The sequence below is a fragment of the Syngnathus leptorhynchus genome, chromosome 7 (assembly GCF_054491065.1).
Source record: "Syngnathus leptorhynchus isolate UIUO chromosome 7, UIUO_Slep, whole genome shotgun sequence".
In the NCBI taxonomy this organism is placed as follows: Eukaryota; Metazoa; Chordata; class Actinopteri; order Syngnathiformes; family Syngnathidae; genus Syngnathus; species Syngnathus leptorhynchus.
The window spans coordinates 1358217-1377422 of NC_141201.1; the positions used below are offsets into that span (position 1 = coordinate 1358217).

The 19206-nt window shown below is 44.5% G+C and overlaps 3 protein-coding genes across 15 annotated transcripts in view; all 3 read left to right on the plus strand.

Annotated features, from left to right (window-relative positions):
* The first annotated feature begins 83 nt into the window (after positions 1–83).
* On the plus strand, positions 84–2527 carry rab30 (RAB30, member RAS oncogene family). Its single transcript, XM_085917098.1, has 4 exons — positions 84–474; positions 1294–1392; positions 1482–1749; positions 1823–2527. Exons 2-4 carry the CDS (start codon positions 1300–1302, stop codon positions 2071–2073), a joined length of 612 nt encoding a protein of 203 aa, XP_085773224.1. The 5' UTR covers positions 84–474; positions 1294–1299; the 3' UTR covers positions 2074–2527.
* Positions 2528–3405: 878 nt separating this feature from the next.
* Positions 3406–19206, plus strand: part of prcp (prolylcarboxypeptidase (angiotensinase C)) — a 38282-nt gene continuing 22481 nt past the window's right edge. For 2 of the 13 annotated variants that reach the window (XR_015066751.1, XM_085917090.1), the window contains exons 1-11: positions 3410–3814; positions 5049–5189; positions 5294–5395; positions 5537–5718; positions 5790–5947; positions 6020–6192; positions 7706–7873; positions 7938–8125; positions 8181–8313; positions 9484–9558; positions 9915–9987. Coding sequence is in view for 12 of the 13 variants with exons in the window: in XM_085917090.1 (XP_085773216.1) it covers positions 3638–3814; positions 5049–5189; positions 5294–5395; positions 5537–5718; positions 5790–5947; positions 6020–6192; positions 7706–7873; positions 7938–8125; positions 8181–8313; positions 9484–9558; positions 9915–9987 (1570 nt within the window). In the remaining variant the exon portion in view is untranslated. Of the gene's footprint in view, positions 3815–5048; positions 5190–5293; positions 5396–5536; positions 5719–5789; positions 5948–6019; positions 6193–7705; positions 7874–7937; positions 8126–8180; positions 8520–9483; positions 9585–9888; positions 10514–10587; positions 10863–19206 lie in introns of those variants that run through there. The other 11 variants (XM_085917085.1, XM_085917087.1, XM_085917089.1 and 8 more) reach the window with 11 other exon arrangements.
* On the plus strand, positions 13159–18444 carry fam181b (family with sequence similarity 181 member B). Its single transcript, XM_085917097.1, has one exon. It carries the CDS (start codon positions 13168–13170, stop codon positions 14047–14049), a length of 882 nt encoding a protein of 293 aa, XP_085773223.1. The 5' UTR covers positions 13159–13167; the 3' UTR covers positions 14050–18444.

Sequence of the window (19206 nt, forward strand, 5' to 3'; positions counted from 1 at the left end):
TTTTATTTTCAATCAGTTTTATTTGGTATGGTATTTTAAAGTGTTTTCAAACACGCAAATTATGTTTTAATGAAGAGGAATCGAAAAATAAAAATGCTTCTCATTATCATCGGGAACGATATACTTGTATTTTCTTGATGAAGCACTTTTATATGAAGCACGTTTTCCTTTTTTTTTTTTTTTTACACTTTAAAACCTGAAGAAGAAACCGATGAGTTTGCAATGCAGTGTTCCGTTAGCGAAGACGTCATTGAAGTGCAGTTCTCCTCCTCCTCCGCCTCCTCCTCCTCCTTCTGCTGCTCCTCCTCGTCGTCCATCAGAAGATACACACACTGGAGTTGTGCTACTTCACCAGCAAGCCGTGCCGTGCCCTGTTGTTTGTTCCATGCGTGCGCCTATGGCCGCTTGATGAGGTGACCTATGCATCGCGAGTAGCCGTCAAAAGCGGGGCCATCCCCTGTTTGTTCTTGTGAGGTAAGTGTCACTCCATCGGGCTTCGGCTTCGGCTTCATCTCCCTCCACAAAGGAAAAGAGCCAAAATGGCCTGGATGAAGCCAAAATGGCTTCACTCGGTGGCTAGCTGCCCGTTAGCCATCCTCGCCGAAAAAATCAAGATGAGAACCATCCACATTTGACACTTTTATACCTGGTTCCGTTTGGTTCGGCGAATGGAGAAATAGGTACGCAATGAAACAATGACGCGTAAAAAAAAGAAAAAAAACAGAAAACCGCTCTGAGTGGTTCATTTGATGAGTGCACCGTTAGTTTCATCTGCTGCACAATATATTGCGCAACATTTGCTCCTTTATAACGATGATACAGTAGTGCCTTGACATGCGAGTTTGATTCGTTGCGTGGCCAAGCTCGTAGCTTAATTCAATCTTTGTGGTTTAGCATTTGCAAAGTAGATTCGCCTTTTTTTGTGCTCAGGCTAAAGCAATCAAAGCATAGCTCTTGTGGCATCTTGCAAGGAACTACAGAAGGATGGATAAAGTTCTATCATCATCATCATCATGATACGCTGATTGCAGAAAAGTGACATTTTAGAAAATGTCTTGAACGCATTTACGTTCGAATCGGAAAGCTATCGGCCGACGCGACTCACGGAGAGAAAGAACATAGAATTAGCACGACAGCAATTATTTGCTAGTCACTTCCCTATTTAAATGGAGAAACGATTGATTATTGCCGAGTGTCACATTGGCGATTGATTTGCGAACGTGGCTGCAGCTGACCTGGGAATCTTCTGACATATGTGGTGATGATCTTTCCATTTTGTTTGTGTTTGTCTAGTTGAGCATGAGTATGGAGGATTATGACTACCTGTTCAAAATCGTTCTAATCGGGAACGCCGGAGTCGGGAAGACATGTCTGGTGCGGCGCTTCACTCAGGTCGGTGGGATTTAAAAAAAGGGGGGGGGTGATGTCATTGATGAGCAAGTGGCGGGAGCTCACCTCAACTTGTTCTGCTCTTCTCTCAGGGCCTTTTCCCGCCCGGGCAGGGTGCAACCATCGGGGTGGACTTCATGATTAAGACGGTGGAGATTAAGGGGCAGAAGGTAAAGCTGCAGATATGGGACACGGCGGGCCAGGAGAGGTTCCGCTCCATCACTCAGAGTTACTACCGCAGTGCCAACGCCCTCATTCTCACCTACGACATCACCTGCGAGGACTCCTTCCGGTGCCTTCCCGAGTGGCTGCGCGAGATCGAGCAGTACGCCAACAACCAGGTGGTCACCGTATTAGTGGGTGAGTGCCCTTCGACGTCCGAGAAAAAGATGAGCTGAGATGTTTATTTTTCAATTGGAATGATGTTTTTCAGGTAACAAGATCGACCTGTCGGAGAAGCGCGAGGTGACGCGGCAGCGCGCCGAGGACTTTGCCGAGGCGCAGCGCATGCTGTACCTGGAGACCTCGGCCAAGGAGTCGGACAACGTGGAGAAGCTCTTCCTGGATTTGGCCTGCCAGCTCATCCGCGAGGCCAAGCGCAACAAGCTGGACGACAACGAGGCGGCGCCGGCGCCCGGCGAGGGCAAAACCATCAGCTACCTGAGCTGCTGCAGCCTCAACTAGCGCCCGCCATCAAGCCGCCGGCGCGTCTCGGTATTCACCAGCAGTGTTATTGGCGCTCTGTCGCCGTTTTCCGTCGGGGAATGTGCTTTCTTTCCCAATATGTTGCACAATTGTCTCGAGCGCTTTGTCCTTTTCCTCCGGCCCGTATTCGGGTAGAACCGCCGCTCCTTTTCCACGACCGCGTGACGTCTCTGCACCTTTTTTTTTTTCTTAACATCTAGCGTACTAGTAAGACTACTTTTCAGATGTACGCAAAGATGTCAGACAGTCGTGGAAAAGCGCTACGACAAGTGCGTGACTCGTCAGCAAAGCGCTTAACGGCTTTTCCCGACGTCCTCGCGCCCCTCGACAAACTGTGAAATATTTTGCCTCCGACTTGCTGCTACCGTTTGGTTTTAGACAGTGTGAATCAGCATTTGATGCCCTTTTTTTAGTTTTTTTTTTTTTTGGGGGGGGGGGGGCGTACTGGTGTTTGGCGCTTCTTTTGCTAACAAGGCCTCCCTGTGGTGTCGTTTGTGTCTGGATGTGTGTTTCATGCGCTTGCCGGCATGTTTTTCTCCACAGCTGCAATGTCGTGCTCATGTATTTATCATAAGTGTAACGTACTGTATTGCACACACACACACACACACACACACATGCCAGATAACTGCACACATCATTGTTTTTCTTTTGACAGTTTTTGTTCTTTTACAAATTTAGCACTTTGTTTTTGATACTTATACTTTTTTTAAATTCTTATTTGCCGTTACTTATTGTTAATCTAATGGATTGTTGCTAACGCAGTAGGAAAACACTACGGGGAGATTTCTCTGTATAAAACATACCATTAAGTACTCTGTACGTATAATATTAAATAATCCAACTAAATATGGTGGTCATGTTTCTCTAAACGGCTTTATGTTCTCAAAACTTTGAAACCAAGTTCTACCATTATGACCCATGTTAAAAGTAAAAGGTACCATTAATAATGTTACATGTACATTTAAATGAATGACATTTAAAAATGAGTATGCATTACTAAAATATTTTTCCTCATTGTATTAATCTGAGCAGTTTTGCCTAAAATGATGCATTTTCTTATTAAATGAAGTGTAACTGATTGACAGCAAGATAATCAATTATTTATTTAGTATTAAAATAAAATGGTCCATGAAGAAGTCTCCACTTCCTCTATGAAGTTGCCAGTCAATTTAAATAAATAATACAAGTTTATATTCTACTGTGCTGTATTTGCAAAATGCCCCCCGGACCGGATTTTGGGAACCGGAACACTGAGGACACGTTAAGAACTACAACTCCCAGGAGCACCTTGCGGTTGCTGACTTTTGCAATATGTTGACGGCTAAGCAAATAATTCATGATGAAATGTGACCCAAATGCAGGATTGGAACTTCACATCCACATTGCTCCCGTGAGAATGAATCTTGCTTTATTTAGAACAACTTGCAGAATGGCTGACTGCACAGATTCACTTCCTGGAGGGAGGGAGTGAGGATCATCCGGTCTTCTTTCCCTACAATGTGCTGACGACGGGAGGGAGTCTTGACAGCGCTGCAGAAAGATGACGTTAGAGGCCGGGAAGGCACGTTTGGACATTGTTACCTTCACCTGGGTGCTCTTGTTGCTCGTTGGCTCTTCGCACGCCTTCAAAACGCAACTGTTCCGCAGACATGGAGCCTCCTCCTTTCACTCTCCTGACATCCCCGTCAGCTATGAAACTTTTTACCTTGACCAGAAGGTGAGTTGAACTTTTTTTCAATGTACCCCGAATTCTTCTCTTGACCAAAATAGACGAAAAAAAAAAAGCCAATTTAGTCTTTGATGAGTTTCAAATCAGTTGTGAAGTCGTCCAACAGATTCACGTCACGTGTTTGTGGTTGCTGTTTTGATTGAATCAGAGCAGGAGGAAAAATGGGCGTAAGCAAACAACAGTAGCACATGACCTACAAATGTATAACAGAGAAGCTTCATTTTTCACTAACTACTGGCTACTAACTACTACCGCGGCCGCTCCAGTCACCCCCAGCCAGCATCCTTTCTCCAGCATCCTTCCTCCATCCCGAGGCCGATTGTCTTCTCCCCCCTCAGAAGGAGTTTCCATTATCAGGAGCCCTAAAGGGTCATGGGTCACGCCGCCTTCTTCTTCCCACACTGTCTGCGTGCAATCAAGGCATAATGTCACCACGCTCATCTCAACAGGAAATCCTCTTTCATCGCTTTCAAGCAAATAGACAGATGTCTGCGAAGCAGTCATTCTCAAAATGACCACACGGTGGCACTATTTCGCAGGCAACCAGATGTGACATGAAATGATTTGGACGCACAGAAAAAGTCTGAAGCCCAAAATTGAATAGGAATTTGGCTGTTTTGGTTTGAAGAGGCCATTTTAAAACAATTGCAAATCTCACTAAGGAATTTGCCCAATTGCATACGAGGATCAAACAAAATAAAAGCAAGAAAAAGGCAACAGAAAAAAACACTGAGCGCAGCAGCTTGTCGATTCCATGTTTTAAAATAAATCCAGCTACATAACTCATGGCAGATATGAAATAGTGTGACCTTTTTAAGAGACAATAGTGAGACATCATTTGATTAAGCTTCACATCAAAAGCAAAAAAAGAAAAAAGGTGACCTTTTAAAGGACACGCATCCGCATTTAAGTGCTTTGTTCTCACAATTACACTGCACATGACCCCACGGGAGCATGCCGACCTGCCAAAGCGACTCCCCCCCCCCCCCCGGCCGTCCGCTCTTATGGAACGCCCACACGCTGCCAAGGCGAGACTGAATGCGTGCTTTGAATCTTTCTGCTGTCGCCTGCTAAAGTTACTGCCTCCTTTTGTAACTACGGAGGGAGGAACTTTGGATGGTAGTTGGGGGCAAAATAAACATAAACAAATCATTTGAGAAGTGTCAAGGATGTTTTGACATGCTGTGTGATGTAACCTGAATTTTTTTTTGCCCCCCCCCAGATTGATCATTTTGGCTTTGTCGAAGACGGCACTTTCAAACAGCGCTACCTTGTGGCCGACAAGCAGTGGCGCTCGCCGGGTGGACCCATTTTGTTCTACACCGGCAACGAAGGTGACATCGCCTGGTTCTGCAACAACACCGTAAGCCTTGATCCATTTGGGCTCCTCCCCCAAATTGGCTGTTCCTTGCAACTGTTTCCATTTTGAATTTGTCATGTCATGTACAAGTCTCGATTCTGGTCCAGGGCTTCATGTGGGATGTTGCCGGGGAGCTGGGCGCCATGTTGATCTTTGCAGAACACCGCTACTACGGAGAGTCCATGCCTTTTGGAGCGGAGTCTTACAGTGTAAGTCAAAGATGCTGATTCGGAATTAATTGTAGGGTATGACTACCAAAGTCCTCAGTTGGTTGATCGTGTTACGTTTTGGAAGTGAGTTCCCCCTCACTCCCCCCTCCCTCGGTGAAAATGTCCACCGTTTGTCTGCAGGACAGCAAACACCTCAACTACTTGACAGCAGAGCAGGCCCTGGCGGATTTTGCCGTCCTCATCCAACACGTGAAGGTCAACAGAGCCGGAGCCCAGCGCAGCCCGGTCATCAGCATCGGGGGATCCTACGGGGGGATGCTGGCCGCCTGGTTCAGGATGAAGTACCCCAACGTGGTTGTCGGGTAAGGACTGACACAAACGTGTCCCGACATCAGTAAGCATGATTTTTTTTTTTTTTTCCCCCCTCCATCAGTGCTCTGGCCTCCTCTGCGCCAATCTGGCAGTTCTCAGGTATGGTGCCATGCGGGGACTTCTTCAAGGTGGTCACACGGGACTTTGCCAAAAGCGGACCCAACTGCGACGCAAACATCCGCGCGTCCTGGAGGGCAATCAATAATCTCTCCGCCACTGGTAAGACATTGCAGGATGGCTCGGTTCAAGCGACACACGGGCAAAATTGTCTTTTGGTCTTTTGTCGTGCAGCGTCGGGTCTGCAGTGGCTGTCCGAAGAGTTCAGCTTGTGCGCGCCGCTGAAGAGCGACAAGGACGTGTTGGCCTTCAAGAGTTGGCTCCAAGAGACGTGGGTGAACTTGGCCATGGTGGACTACCCCTACAAGGCCGACTTTCTACAGCCTCTGCCCCGCTGGCCCATCCAGGTACCCATGCTAAAGTGCTGCTGGACCAGCCACTAGTGTGTGTGTGTGTGTGTGTGTGTGTTGTGTGTGTGTGTGTTGTTACAAGGAGGCGTCCAAATGCCTCCTTGTTGTTCAGCAGACTCGCTCTGTGGCGGCCTGTAAATGCTTTTGTCACATAAAACGCGCTGGCGCCTGATTTGCATGTGAAATTCGCCGGGATTTATGGCAGCCATGTCGGAACAAGAGGAGGGACCGCTGTTGGCTTTAGCGTCCCGACCCGATTAGAATGCCAAAAAAGCGCTTTGCTTTCCATCCATCACCGCTTGCACTCCCAGTGTACGCCCCACCAAAAATACTCCCACGTTAACCGGAGGGATGTTTTGGTGTACTTATGATAGCAACATTCATGCTAGTTTTGTTAGCCTAGCATTTTGCATTGGGTGTTAGCATTATGCGAGCAGATTTGTTTGTGGTGTTTTAATTCTAGCAGTAAAAAGCTTCTTTTTGAAAGTATTGAATTCACGCACTACCTGCCAAAGGTAAATGTCGCCGTCGCCATCTAGTGCTCGTAACTCCAATTGTTTTGCTCGCAACTCAAGGAAACAAAACAGAATCTTCCAAATCTAGAAATGCAAATATGCAAACCTTCAGAGCTGTGGCAAGTTAAAAAGTGCCAACTTGCATTTCAGCATGAGCTTTTTTGTCATTTTTTGTTACTTTATGCCAATTGACACCCCCCATATATAATAAAAAGAAAGAAAACTGGGCCCTGTTGTTTTTGTAACCCCACGAGTTTTGTTACTGAGGCTTTTGTGTGAGGACTCGGTGGTGGTCGATGGATGAGGACGGCCTAGGACACGTCCAAGCGAAGATTTACACCGTGGAAGAGAAAAAAAAAAAAAAAAAAAAAGAGCAGCGGAAAGGGGTGAGCGGGTGTGGGGCTGGGGGGTGCCATCTTCTCCTTACTTTTCAGCCAGGATTAGCTTTATACATTCATCTCTGCCAACACCTCTAAGCCCTCAATGGGCCTTTCTCACACTGGCTCACATAATCACATTAGTTTTGTCATTAAAAAAAAAAAAAAAAAGCTTCTCAGCCTAAAGCGCTTACGCTGCCCATCGGGGTCGCATAACATTAGAGGAAACTCCCGATGACCGTTTAGCCTTCCTTGTGGAGACACGAAGCCAGAGGGAAAGTAGATAATGCCTGCCGAGTTGGACGTCAGGGGGGTCAACAGGGAGGGCAGCACGTGACCAGGTCAGGTAGAAACACGAGGTGCCGAGGTCAATGCGGAGGAAAAAAAACAAGTACCAACTTTGGCAAGGAAAACAACAGTGAGCTATTTGCAGTGGAGCGGTTTTTTTTCTTGCGGGGGGAATAGCGCAAGGGGTCCGCAAATAAATTATTTTACCCCCCCCCCCCCCCCAAATTCTTCAGAAAATGCTGATAAAGATCCACACTGGTGGAAATGTAAAAAAAATTCCTGCATACTCATCGGGCCATCTCTTCACGTCCATGTTTTTGTGTGCTCCAGGTCGCGTGCAAATATCTGGCCTTGGATTCGTCCGCTTCCGTCAAGCAGCTCCTTCACGGCGTGTCCCAAGCGGCCAAGGTCTACTACAACTACACGGGAAGCGCCTCCTGCCTCAACACCTCCGAGACGGCCACCAGCAACCTCGGAATACTCGGCTGGGACTATCAGGTGCGCCCCAGTTCTTCGAGTCACGCATTTTCCTGTTCAATAATAAGCTCCTCCTCCTCCTCAGGCCTGCACCGAGATGGTGATGCCCATGTGCACCGATGGAGTCATGGACATGTTTGAGCCCGGCGAGTGGAACTTCCAGGCCTTCTCGGACGAGTGCTACGCCATGTTCGGCGTCAGGCCGCGAGCCGACTGGGCGGGCGTGGTTTTCGGCGGGAAGGACATCGCTGCGCACAGCAACATCATCTTCAGGTAAGCTGAGAAGAATCTTGAAAATTAAGATTTGAAACATTTCTTTACTTCGCAGTAATGGAGGACTGGACCCCTGGTCGTCCGGCGGGGTGATGCAGAACTTGTCCGACTCCCTGGTGTCCATTATGATTCCGGACGGCGCGCATCACCTGGACCTGCGCTACGCCAACGATCTGGACCCGCCATCCGTAAGGGAGGCCCGCATGTTGGAGCTGAGTTATTTTTGGAAGTGGATCAGACAAGCCACTAAAAAACACCAAAGGGCATCAGAGTCCGGATGAAACACTCCGAGATGATTTTTTTATTCTGTTTTTGAATCAAATGCTTTTGATGTAATTTGTTGTGTTTTTTTGTTTTTTTTACAAATCTGACTAAAACTTTTATGAAATCAGAATTGGGATTCATCTTTTAAATCTTCAATAGCATTTGTCCTTATGTGGGTCACGGGGGAGCTGCAGCCTCTTTTGTTATTGTGTAACTGTCTGAGATGTTTTGCCCACCCGATGCGGACCGAATTGCATCATCAAATTAGCTTAATAACAATTTTTTTCCCCAAGACAGTTATGAGCGTTTAAAATCAGGCTTTTCTCACAACTACCCTGATAATGATGACGACCAGGTTGGGTCTGTGTTCTTTAATATGGATTGTGGCCTTTTAAGAGTCAACCTGGGGAGATCTTTATCACGTTTGAAGCATCCACAGCGAGCGCGAACAATGGCACGGAAATTTAATAAGAGTCCACAGTCGGAGGAGGCCAATAAGGCCAGTGGCGGGAGGTTATTGCCATGTGACCTCTTCCTGCGGGATCCCTCTCCCCGGTGACTATTCACTCACTCTCCGGCTGTTTGTTCCGCTTGCTAGCAATATTATGAATACAGCTCCTGAGGGGGGCGAGTGAAGGGTAAAAGTGAAGCCGGTTCACTGTTGTGAAATCCTCTCTCATGGTATTCAACACCCAAATAAAGAAATACCGGTATTATTCCACCAACCTTTTTGTCACTCAGCTGCTTCACAACTTTTTAAGAAATATTATCAGTATTTCCATTGAAAAACAACAACATTAATTTATTTCGATTCTTAATTCAAACAGTTTAGCTTATTCAGTAGTGTTAAGGTCATTAGTTTATCTTTTAGCTTCTAACCTTGTTTACCAATATGATATATGCAACAACACAAAATAAGGCATTTATCCCTCTGTCAATAGTTTAAGGACAAGTTAGGCTTTTGTAAATTTTGTAAAAAAAAAAAAGAGAATCATAAAATAACAGGTGTCATAAAATAAGATGATGTCATGAAATGAGGTTGCAGTTCACTTCCGGGTTCACGATTTTTTTTTTATTTGATTTTTTTTTTTTAGGACCGTGTTGATTGCTTGTGCCGTGTGCAGCGTCTTCGAATTCCCGGCCTCACATACTTCAAGGCAGCCCTTCAGGTAGGCGTTATACCGTTAAGAATTGGGTAAGTAAACCAGTAAAATGTCTTTTTATCTCTTTTATGCCAACATTGACTGGATAAGTAAAACTAGAAGTGAAACAGTGGGTCAATACAAATGTAAACGGCCAGCTACTATTTAGCTTAGCATAGGCCACACACGTGCGTATGCCTCAATTAGATACGTTTTCCTTCTCAAATGCATTTTTTTTCTTTCTATAGAAAAGTAACACTAGGTTAATTCATAATTGGGAGTTCATTATCATGCTTTAAGTACCTGAAGCATTATTTGATAGTTATTTATTAATTAAATTAAATTTATTTATTTAAGACTCGTTGATTGCGTGCCGTGTGCAGTGTCTTCGACTTTTCAGTCCTGCCTCACTTCGTCGGCGACTCTTCAGGCTGGTGTCGCACCGTTTTGAATTAGGTAAGTAAACCAGTAAACTCTCTTTTTATCTATATTATGCCAACATTGGGTCGAGCTCAGAATAACTGGTTCGCTCTCATTTAAACCATGCAAACAGAAAGATGACAGTTAAACCATGCAAACAGAAAGATGACAGTCCTGACTTAGATTCTGTAGCGTCTAATCTTCAATATCTGCCGTGCTGTAACATTAACCACAATTATGTAAAGGTTGATGACACTCTATGCCCGTAAGATGTGAAACTGTTTTTTCATCCCCCCCCCCCACTCTACCCATTTACAGTGTGTAAATGATCCTTGTTTACTTTCAACCAAGACAGGTGAGTTAGTCTGTTAACATTTAGCTTATGCATTCATTCACATTACAGCAGGGGTCTCAAAAGTCCAGTCCTGGCGGTGTGTGGCATTCCTGCATGTTTTCCAAATGTCCCTCTTGCAACACACCACCCTCAAGGACTGCAGTTTGAGACCCCTGCTTCAAAGTGAAGAAGCTGACACTATGCACATGGGCAACAACTCAAGCTCTGGTATGTTGCCTTTAAAAGAAAAAAGAAAAGCTGGACTTGTCGCTGCTTTGTCGCGAGCTGTGCTGACTTTTCAGATACCGAGATATACTGCCCGGCGCAGGGGAGGACCGTCGGGGTCCCGCGCCACCCAAGGGCCCTCCTTAAAAAGTTTTCTCAGGACTCCAAGGGATCGTTTATTCCGTCAGTGTCTGACAGTGGCCATCAATCAAAGGCATTATTTAGTATTCACCGGAGGCCAAACACGGGAGTAGGTCCCGGGGGGACCACACACACAAACACGTACACACTATATAGGAAGAGATTAAAGCTTGGGGGTGTCACTATGAAGGAAGGGGGGGGTGCTGAATAAGTGAATTCTCTTGTGTTTGGATTGTGTCAATGTGGAACAATATTGCCACAATATGGATGTGTGCCCTCAACATGTGTAAAGTGTGTTATTGTTTGGGGGGGATCTATGCAAGTGGTTCACAATTTCTTGTAGCTGGGTAATTCTCAAAATAATAAGCAATAATTAATATAATTAGCTTGTTATTTAATAAAAAAAAAAGCATTTATTTATTTACATGTTATGTATGATACTAATTTCTGCGCTCTTGTTTTGCTTTAAAAATTGAATTTTATTTTTGAAAATTGCAAGCGTATACCTCAGCTCAAAAGTTTCTAGGTTATGGATGAATCATGATACTTCTAGATCCCAAAAGTGCTTTAAAAAACAGTTGCAACTCATTTTAACATCCCCAAAGGATATTTGAAAAAATTCCACCCTCCCTTAATAAAACCAATCCGAACCCTAACCTTGTGCCCTTTTGGCCTTGACACAACAATGGCAGCTTGTTTCCGGGATGTGTGCGTCATGCTCTGCTGATGTCAATGCCCCCCCCCACCATGTGACTGCGATGACGCCATTTTGACATAATCCTGTCAGAGATTTAAATTAGCCATGCGTGACACTTCAGTCACCGCAATTTTAGGATTGCCCTAATAAACAATTCTTATGATCGCTAGCAAACCATGTTGTGCAAATAAGGCTGTAATGTAATTTATATTTAATGTGGAGCAGTCATTCAAAAGTCTGTCAAAATTAGATGAGTGCCATCACTTTCACTGTCGTCCTTTTTTTTCCACACTCTCGCAATTAGCATGAGAAAGAATGTTTTAACAGCCTCACTCCAAGTCCAAAACGCCTCACCTCAAGATGCACTCTTTCCAAGAGTAGCCCGATGAATTATTCAACGAGCGACTGGCACAAAATAGTTAAAGCAGACTCAGGAAAAAAAAAACAACAACAAAAACCTTTGCCACTGGGAAGCAACATGGCGGCGGCCCCTTTCAATGGCTGGCAAGGCGACTTCCTGTAAAGACGCCCCCGCCGAGCCTTCATACGCGGCATTTCTCTCAAAGTCGGCCTCGACACTCTTCTGGCCTGCGTTCCTCTTTTTCTTTTTTCTTATTTTTTTATTTAACAGCTCCGGCAGCTTTTCCAGTTAAATGGACTGTTCCATTATTGGAGGAGCATTTTAGCGAGGGGCTGTGAGGTGCAATTTAATGAATCTCTGGCACAAAGCACCCATTCACTGGCCCAGACGAAGAATGGGGGCTATTTAGACCCTGTAGGGCTTTATGTCAAAGGCGGCCCCATAATAGTTGTCAGGCCGGGGCACAAATTCCCACTGGCCTGGGAATACACCAGAAATCAACTTTATGTCACCGGCAGATTAAGACACAAGCAGCCAATTGGTCCCAAAATCCTCGCATATGTTTGGGCGATCGGCTTTTCCCATGACGAGATGTATTGGACAGAGCGAGGGACGCTCAAGTTCTGGGTCGACCCAACAGAAAGATTGTCTGGCTATGAAAAGGATGGGTTTTATTTATGCGCAGTCCCGTAGTTGTCCTTTGGGACAAAGGGTTGTCTCGTGTCTTTGTTTGAGGTCCAAACGGTAAAAAGGGAAGTTGACCAGATAATGAGTATCAGTAGCAAATACTCGATTGTATTAATGAGTACAAATTGAGTGTTTTGTTCGAAGAAAGAGAAATCTCATGTTGTGGTTTTTCACTCAAACACAACAAACGCAAGTAGGCCTGAATATGACAAGGCTGTGGTAATACTTGATTTCTTCAGAAGTCTTGTATCCCCAGATTGGGATAAAGAGCCATGTGGGAATAGTTATCCTCTGAATTCCTTTTGGCATGACATTCTAGTTTGTCGTCAAAACAGCGAATGAAAAAGTAGGCTATCTTTAATAATTATGCATATTTTTCCACTTTTCCCGGGAATTCTAATTGGCCCCAGAGTGAGGGAGCGTGGTCAAGTTCTTTGTTGTCTTTTTCCACAGTCTCCTTTTTACTTTTACTGGGCAAACTCAAACGACAGAGGAGTGTTCCTCAGCGAGGTTATTGTCCTTTGCCCAGCATGGAATCTCAAACAAAATCCTTCTGGGGATGCAGGTGGCCCCGGGACAAGCAAAGAGTTAAGTCCTGCGCTCTTTGAAGGGGGAAACACCCCCTCTCTCTTGACATCACGGGGTCCGGCCCCCTGAAAGAACCCCTCCCTCCGCTCTTCGTCTCCTCACTTGTGCTCCGGAATGTCGAGCAGCATCAGGATAGTGGTGAATATGATCTGAGGAACTTGTCTGGATTGCGGTGGGTGAGGAATGGCCGCCATCATGAACCCGCAGTTTCTGAATTTTTGCTTCCCTGGCTCGGGAATGGATGGGGGTCTCCTTGGTGAGCCGGAGAAGGAAGAGGACTACAAGGAGACCACTAAGGAGCTGCTGAGCTTCATGGACTCAGCCTCCAGTAACATCAAGCTGGCCTTGGACAAGCCGGTCAAGTCCAAGAGGAAAGTCAACCACCGCAAGTATCTGCAGAAGCAAATCAAGAGGTGCACCGGGATCATCAACGTCACCGATGCGGGAGGGAAGGGCCCAGCGTCCTCACCCCCGGCGGGCAAGACCGTCCCCAAGCGCGATGGCGTCCAGGTCAGCCTGCAGAACCGTAGCCTGGCTGCCCTCTTCAGCCCCACCACGGAAATCCGTAGTGAGAAAGCCAGGAAGCCGCCCCTCCGCCACCGTAACCTGCCGCCTTCCTTCTTCACCGAGCCGGCCAACTGCTCCAAGATCAACCCCGTGGCAGGAGTCTCGCTACGGGACCTGGAGCGAGCCAACCCAGAGGCGGCGGATTTCTTTGAACTTCTGGGACCCGATTACATCAGCTCGGCGGCCGAACAGGAACTCTACCAAAGCGTGCCTGGCCCAGACGGCGTCGCCGCCAACTCCTACGATGGCCACCACTTCATCGGGGGTCTCCTTTACCCTGAGTCGTGGACTAGCTGCTCGCCGCCGCTTGCCAGGAAGCTCCCAATGCCTGTCCAGCCCCCACTCTACTGCCACCCGGAGGCCGCCGCCCCATTGGGCATCGAGGATAACGCGCTGTGCTCGTTAGCCTTCTCCAACTTTTTCACAGACTGCGCTGTACCTCAGGTCAACTACGATTTAGGCGATGACTACAACAGGACTCAATATTCATCTCTTTGAGAAAAGACTGTATTATGGTAGAGGTGGTCCTTGTTTTTTCGGCAGAATTTTATGGCGGTGAATTAGTCTGAACGCACTGTAGTCTGTCACTAACATACACTGACGCAGAATATAATTAGTCAGCATTTGAATGAAGACATAGATCCGATAAAAAATAAAAACCGTAAGCACAGGCTTATTCTATCCTTGGAATGTTGCATGTGGAGGAGCCATTGTAACGGCAGAACTCAGGAATGATCGAAGGTATTAAAAAAGTAGTGGACTCGTTTTTCGATGGAGTCTCTTCCTCGGGTGGTGAGGCAACTGTGCCTTAGCCTGTCACTAACCCAGTAGTAAAGTTGCATTACAGTCAGTCACCGTAAAATATAGCACAAAACAAAAAGATGTTGACGCTCCTCTAGCTTAAGAGTTGGCATGGCGGATCTTAAACCAGGCCCAGCAAGGATGGTGCTTGTCATGTCCTAGTTGGATCATGTACTTGGAGTGTTAGCTTTAGCATCACTGCCAGCATTACAGTTAGGTGTACAAACTTTGCCAACACGATCAGATACAAAGTTACAAATCCTTTCAAGAGGCTACATTCAGTTAGCATCTACAGTCATGAGCTTAGTTTTTGATTAGCTTTGGCGCTTTGATGGGTAATGAAGGCCTACATTGTTTTTGTTCCCTGTGTCTCAACATTTCCCCCAAAATGCCAACTAAAGTATTCTCGACTGTGACTTTAATTGGTCGCAAGTTTGACAGTATTCTGGAAATATTTGCTTGTTGCCCCTTGACAGTTTTAACACTCTGAATTCAATGGAAGATATTTCATAATTAGGTCGCAGAAGCCAGACACAATCAAATTACAATACCATAATTGTGGCTGCCTGCCATTTTGTTGAAGCACTGATGCGGAGCACTTTTTGCTTCAAGTTGTGATGATCAAAGTTAAAAAAAATAAAATAAAAAAAACCCCAGGAAGAATTGTGTTAAATTCATTTTTAATCAATTTTAAATGCTGTACCAAGATGAAATAAAGCTGGTCTTTATTGCTGTGTAAACTGACTGATTTTATCCCCTCTCACTCAGCTGACATAAGTCACAACCTACTTTGGGCACTGTTCACAAGTCATAAAGCCACATTTGCGTTTATTTTATAAGATCAATGTTCTGCGAAACACAATTACTATAAAATGTTGCTGGCACACATTTAAACCAACGCTGAATTGAATTAATTCAATTGTTATGACATTTATACTGTACGCAAAATAGACATTACGGGCAGCTTTTGTGGATTAATCTTCCACAGCCAGCTGTAAATGACCCCAAACAACCAATTGAGACGATAAATAGTCTTGTAATGATGCTAATTTGGATGTAAAAGGACAAAGGAAGGGACTGTTAACTCCCTGCAACAGTTAATACGCAGTTAAATGGAGGTTCATCTAAGTACATTAAAAAAACACCACAGTTATTGGTCCATAATTTTATAATTACTCAATGCACTTGAAATGTACACTCCGAATAAACAAACTGCGGTTTGTAAACTTAAAAACAAATGTACAATGAGATTGAAGCCAAAAACAGACCTCCAAGTCCACCCATAAAGTTGTCATAAAAAGCAGCTCTAATCAAACCCAATAATATGGCGCCCACTGCCTTTTGCTTTGTGCAACTACAGCAAAAGACTCAAATACGATACAATAAATCTGTATTGCAATGTTTAACCTCTTTTTTTTTTCTTGGTTTCAAAACATGTTAAGAGTATTAATCATGAGTAAAATAACAGAATAATGAAAAATAGAAAGTATGCATCTGTCATGTAGTCATGTTTTATTTGTTGAATATTTGTAATATTTGGTATTGTTTAAAAAAGATACAACCTTTAGATGAACTCTTTTGAAAGACCCCAAAGAATCTTGAGCTAAAACATCAAAAATATAATTATATATACTGCTAATAATTATGCATATACATTTGATATTTTTAAGTCTTAATGATGAAAATAAACAGATACAATTCAACTCAAGGGTATAGGAAAAACTGGAAAAAAAAGAAATCATAATTTGTCATATTTCCATGAAATTACCCTGGGTCCTTGGACAAACCAAGATGAATTGGCCAGAAGATGGCAGTAAGATTCCATAAGAAAATTGAGCCACTCCCCATGGCCTCGCGTCCCTTATTCATAATCACAGGAATGGATCAACTGTAAATATTCAATATGTCTGTGCTATATTTTTCTGTCAGCTGAATTCAATTTTATGTCAGTTGAAGATTCTCCGACGTTCAGCAGATGGCGTCCCGTCATTTCACGTTGGTTTGGTCGCAGGTTGTCACTTGCCCTTTAAACGCCTTCAGCTCTCGCAATACTCAACAGTTAGCCATCGTTAATATTTCTTTCGCGGACCTCTCTAGATTTCGTCCGGCTGCTATCACAGCACGTAGAAAGTGGCTCGTGGCTTCACTCCATTTCTTTGGTATGCATTTCATGTGTGGCTGCCTTTCATTTTGGTCCTCTGAGGTCTTGCGGAGACGCTAACCACTTTCGCCGGGCGTAATAACGCTGACGATTTGACTCGGAAAAAGCCAGCCACAATTCTAAGGCAAAGTCTGTTTGTTAGCTGGGGGGGCTCCTTCCTTCTTCAAGGAAGAGTTCACGGTTAGCAATTTTGGGCAAAACTATGTTTTGCGAATATTTAGTCCTTCAGTTGAAATACTTCCTTGACACCAATTCCTACCCTCCTTTTTTGGCAAACCCTGGCTGGCTTATGCCCTCTTGTGGAATTGTTGCAAAGTGTGACTAGGCGGGGGTTGATTTTTCTTCTTAGTATTTGCTTGAAATGAATTAGCTTTTTGAGCACTGAATGAATGAGTCTGTCTGTCCGTCCGTCCATCTTGAAAGCTGTTCAGTCACGTCTGGGTCACGCATGGATGGGGTCAGGATACAAGGCGTGTTTCCAAAGGTTGCTCTCCACGTAGTTGGTCACGCTCCATGAGAGCAAAGAAGTTTGAAATAAAAAAGAATTCTGGGCCCCTGGAGTCAAATAGAAGCTTTTGGCAGGATGTTAATTTATCCCTGGAACATTCTAGTTGAGCTAAATCATTCCTTTTGAAAATGTCAGCGACCCACTCGGCATTAGCGTTTACTCTTAACCCTCCAAATCCTCGCTGGAAAAAAAAAAAGATGAATCTGAAGTTGGCAGCTGATGAATTTTCTATTTTCTTCATTCAACTGCTAACATTTCCAGGACGCTCAGTTTGCTGGAAGCTCTGCCGATCAAATGTGTTTTTCATTTAGTCTTCTGTTAACGATGGCAATAACGCGCTTCCTGGAACAAATTATCGTTGCAGACAAGACATCCAGTCCAGTTCTTCTCGTGCGATGTGTGCGGATATCGCTAACCACAAAGACATTTATGCCGCCCTGAATAATACAACAAAATATGAAATAACTACAAATATTACAGCACTCTGGGAAAAAAAGGCTTTGCTTTATCTTTTTCTGGCATCTGGAATTCATTTAAAAAGTGAATTTTTAAAGCGTAGCTAGCAGTGAAATCCGTACTCCCCGTGATGGGAAGGAGAATACTTTGTAGTACAACCTGAGCGTCCCTAGAGAAGCATAACAAGCTTCAAGCTAAGAAGACACGAAAAAAAACATCCTGACTGGCCTCAGATTGGCTGCTTCATAATTGCAGGAATGTTTCCTCCGGGAGTCAAGGACACCGGCCGGCCACAGCGATATCCGCCTTATCACGGGGAAGAATCTAGGGGACGTCTATTTTGGTCGCCCCCCGTCCCACAGTGAGGTTCGCCTTCTGTCGCTCTGCCCCAAAGTCAAAGTTTGATGGAATGTGTGACTGCTTTGATGCCGCACAGAACAAATGATCATTTCAATATTCACTTTGATACATTTCGAGGCTGGTTCATTTTTCTTGGAGTGATAAATTTGTCTTCCTTAACCAGAACTAGATGAAAATAGGTTTGTCAACGCACATTTTTAAAAAATATGGAAACAGGTCTAAGTTGTGGCGCAAACTCTCTGGATCATTTTAAAAATGAAGTCAATGGATGCATAACATTTTTTCGGAGAAGAATGCTTCGGCGTTCTTACAGTCGACTTGACCTTTAATGTCCTTTAATGGACATTTTTCCCCGCGAGCGAACAGGGCGTGACCCGGCTGTAATGTTTCAGCATTTGTATGCAGATTGTACCATTTGAGTTTGGAGTCAATGGAAGACATTAATGCGCCCTCATGTTGGGGATCAGACACTGTTGGTGTGAGATTTGATTTGATGAAGCTTTCCGCCAATTTGCGATGGAGTCTTATTGATGTATCAATAGTGACGCCTTCGTGCATATCAATACATGCAAGTGTGTGTATTCTCCCCCCCCCAAAAAAAATCTTTGTATTATTTTTGATTTTTTTATACCTATTTTGAGGCAATATTCTGAGCGTCAACTCCAAGCACCATAATGAACCCATTGCTGGGTATGCATGTTTAAAATGTAGGCACTCAAGCATTTAACTGTAGTAATTGCGCTGTGATCTCATGTTTAATGCAGTTTGTTGGTTTGTTTGTTTGCTTGCCTGTGGTGGTGGATGGGGGGGGATGGGGGGGTCTTGCGATCTCAATGCATCATTGCACCCCCCCTCGTATGAATGTGATGGCTGCTGGTAGAACAGCTGTAAGCCATTTGTCTTTGTTTGGTCAATGAAGCGATTTGATGGCGGCCGTTGGGAGGATTTCACCTGTTACGTTGCACATCTGTCTCACATGCTTTTCACCTTGCACCAAAAGCCTTTTTCTTTTTTTCCTCTCAACAAAGACTCCTGATTGCTAGCCAGAGTAAACGGCGCTCGAAAAACATTCACACGTTCACAGTGAATGAAACTCTGTTACGAATATTATCACCCGTCAGGAATACATTTGGGATTCGCTGATGGGTGTGGCACAAGTCAAATTATTAGGCACACTCGCGCACCAATGAGAGTCGAAATAATTAGAGGTTAAAAATACATCAAAAGTGACAAAAATAGTTGACGGGAAACCCAAACATCTTTAAAGCTAAATGATTTAAATTTAATTAATACATACAAATCCTAATTCATAATTATGACAAAAAGACATTTTAGAAAATACTATAACATTACAGAAAAAACAAACAAA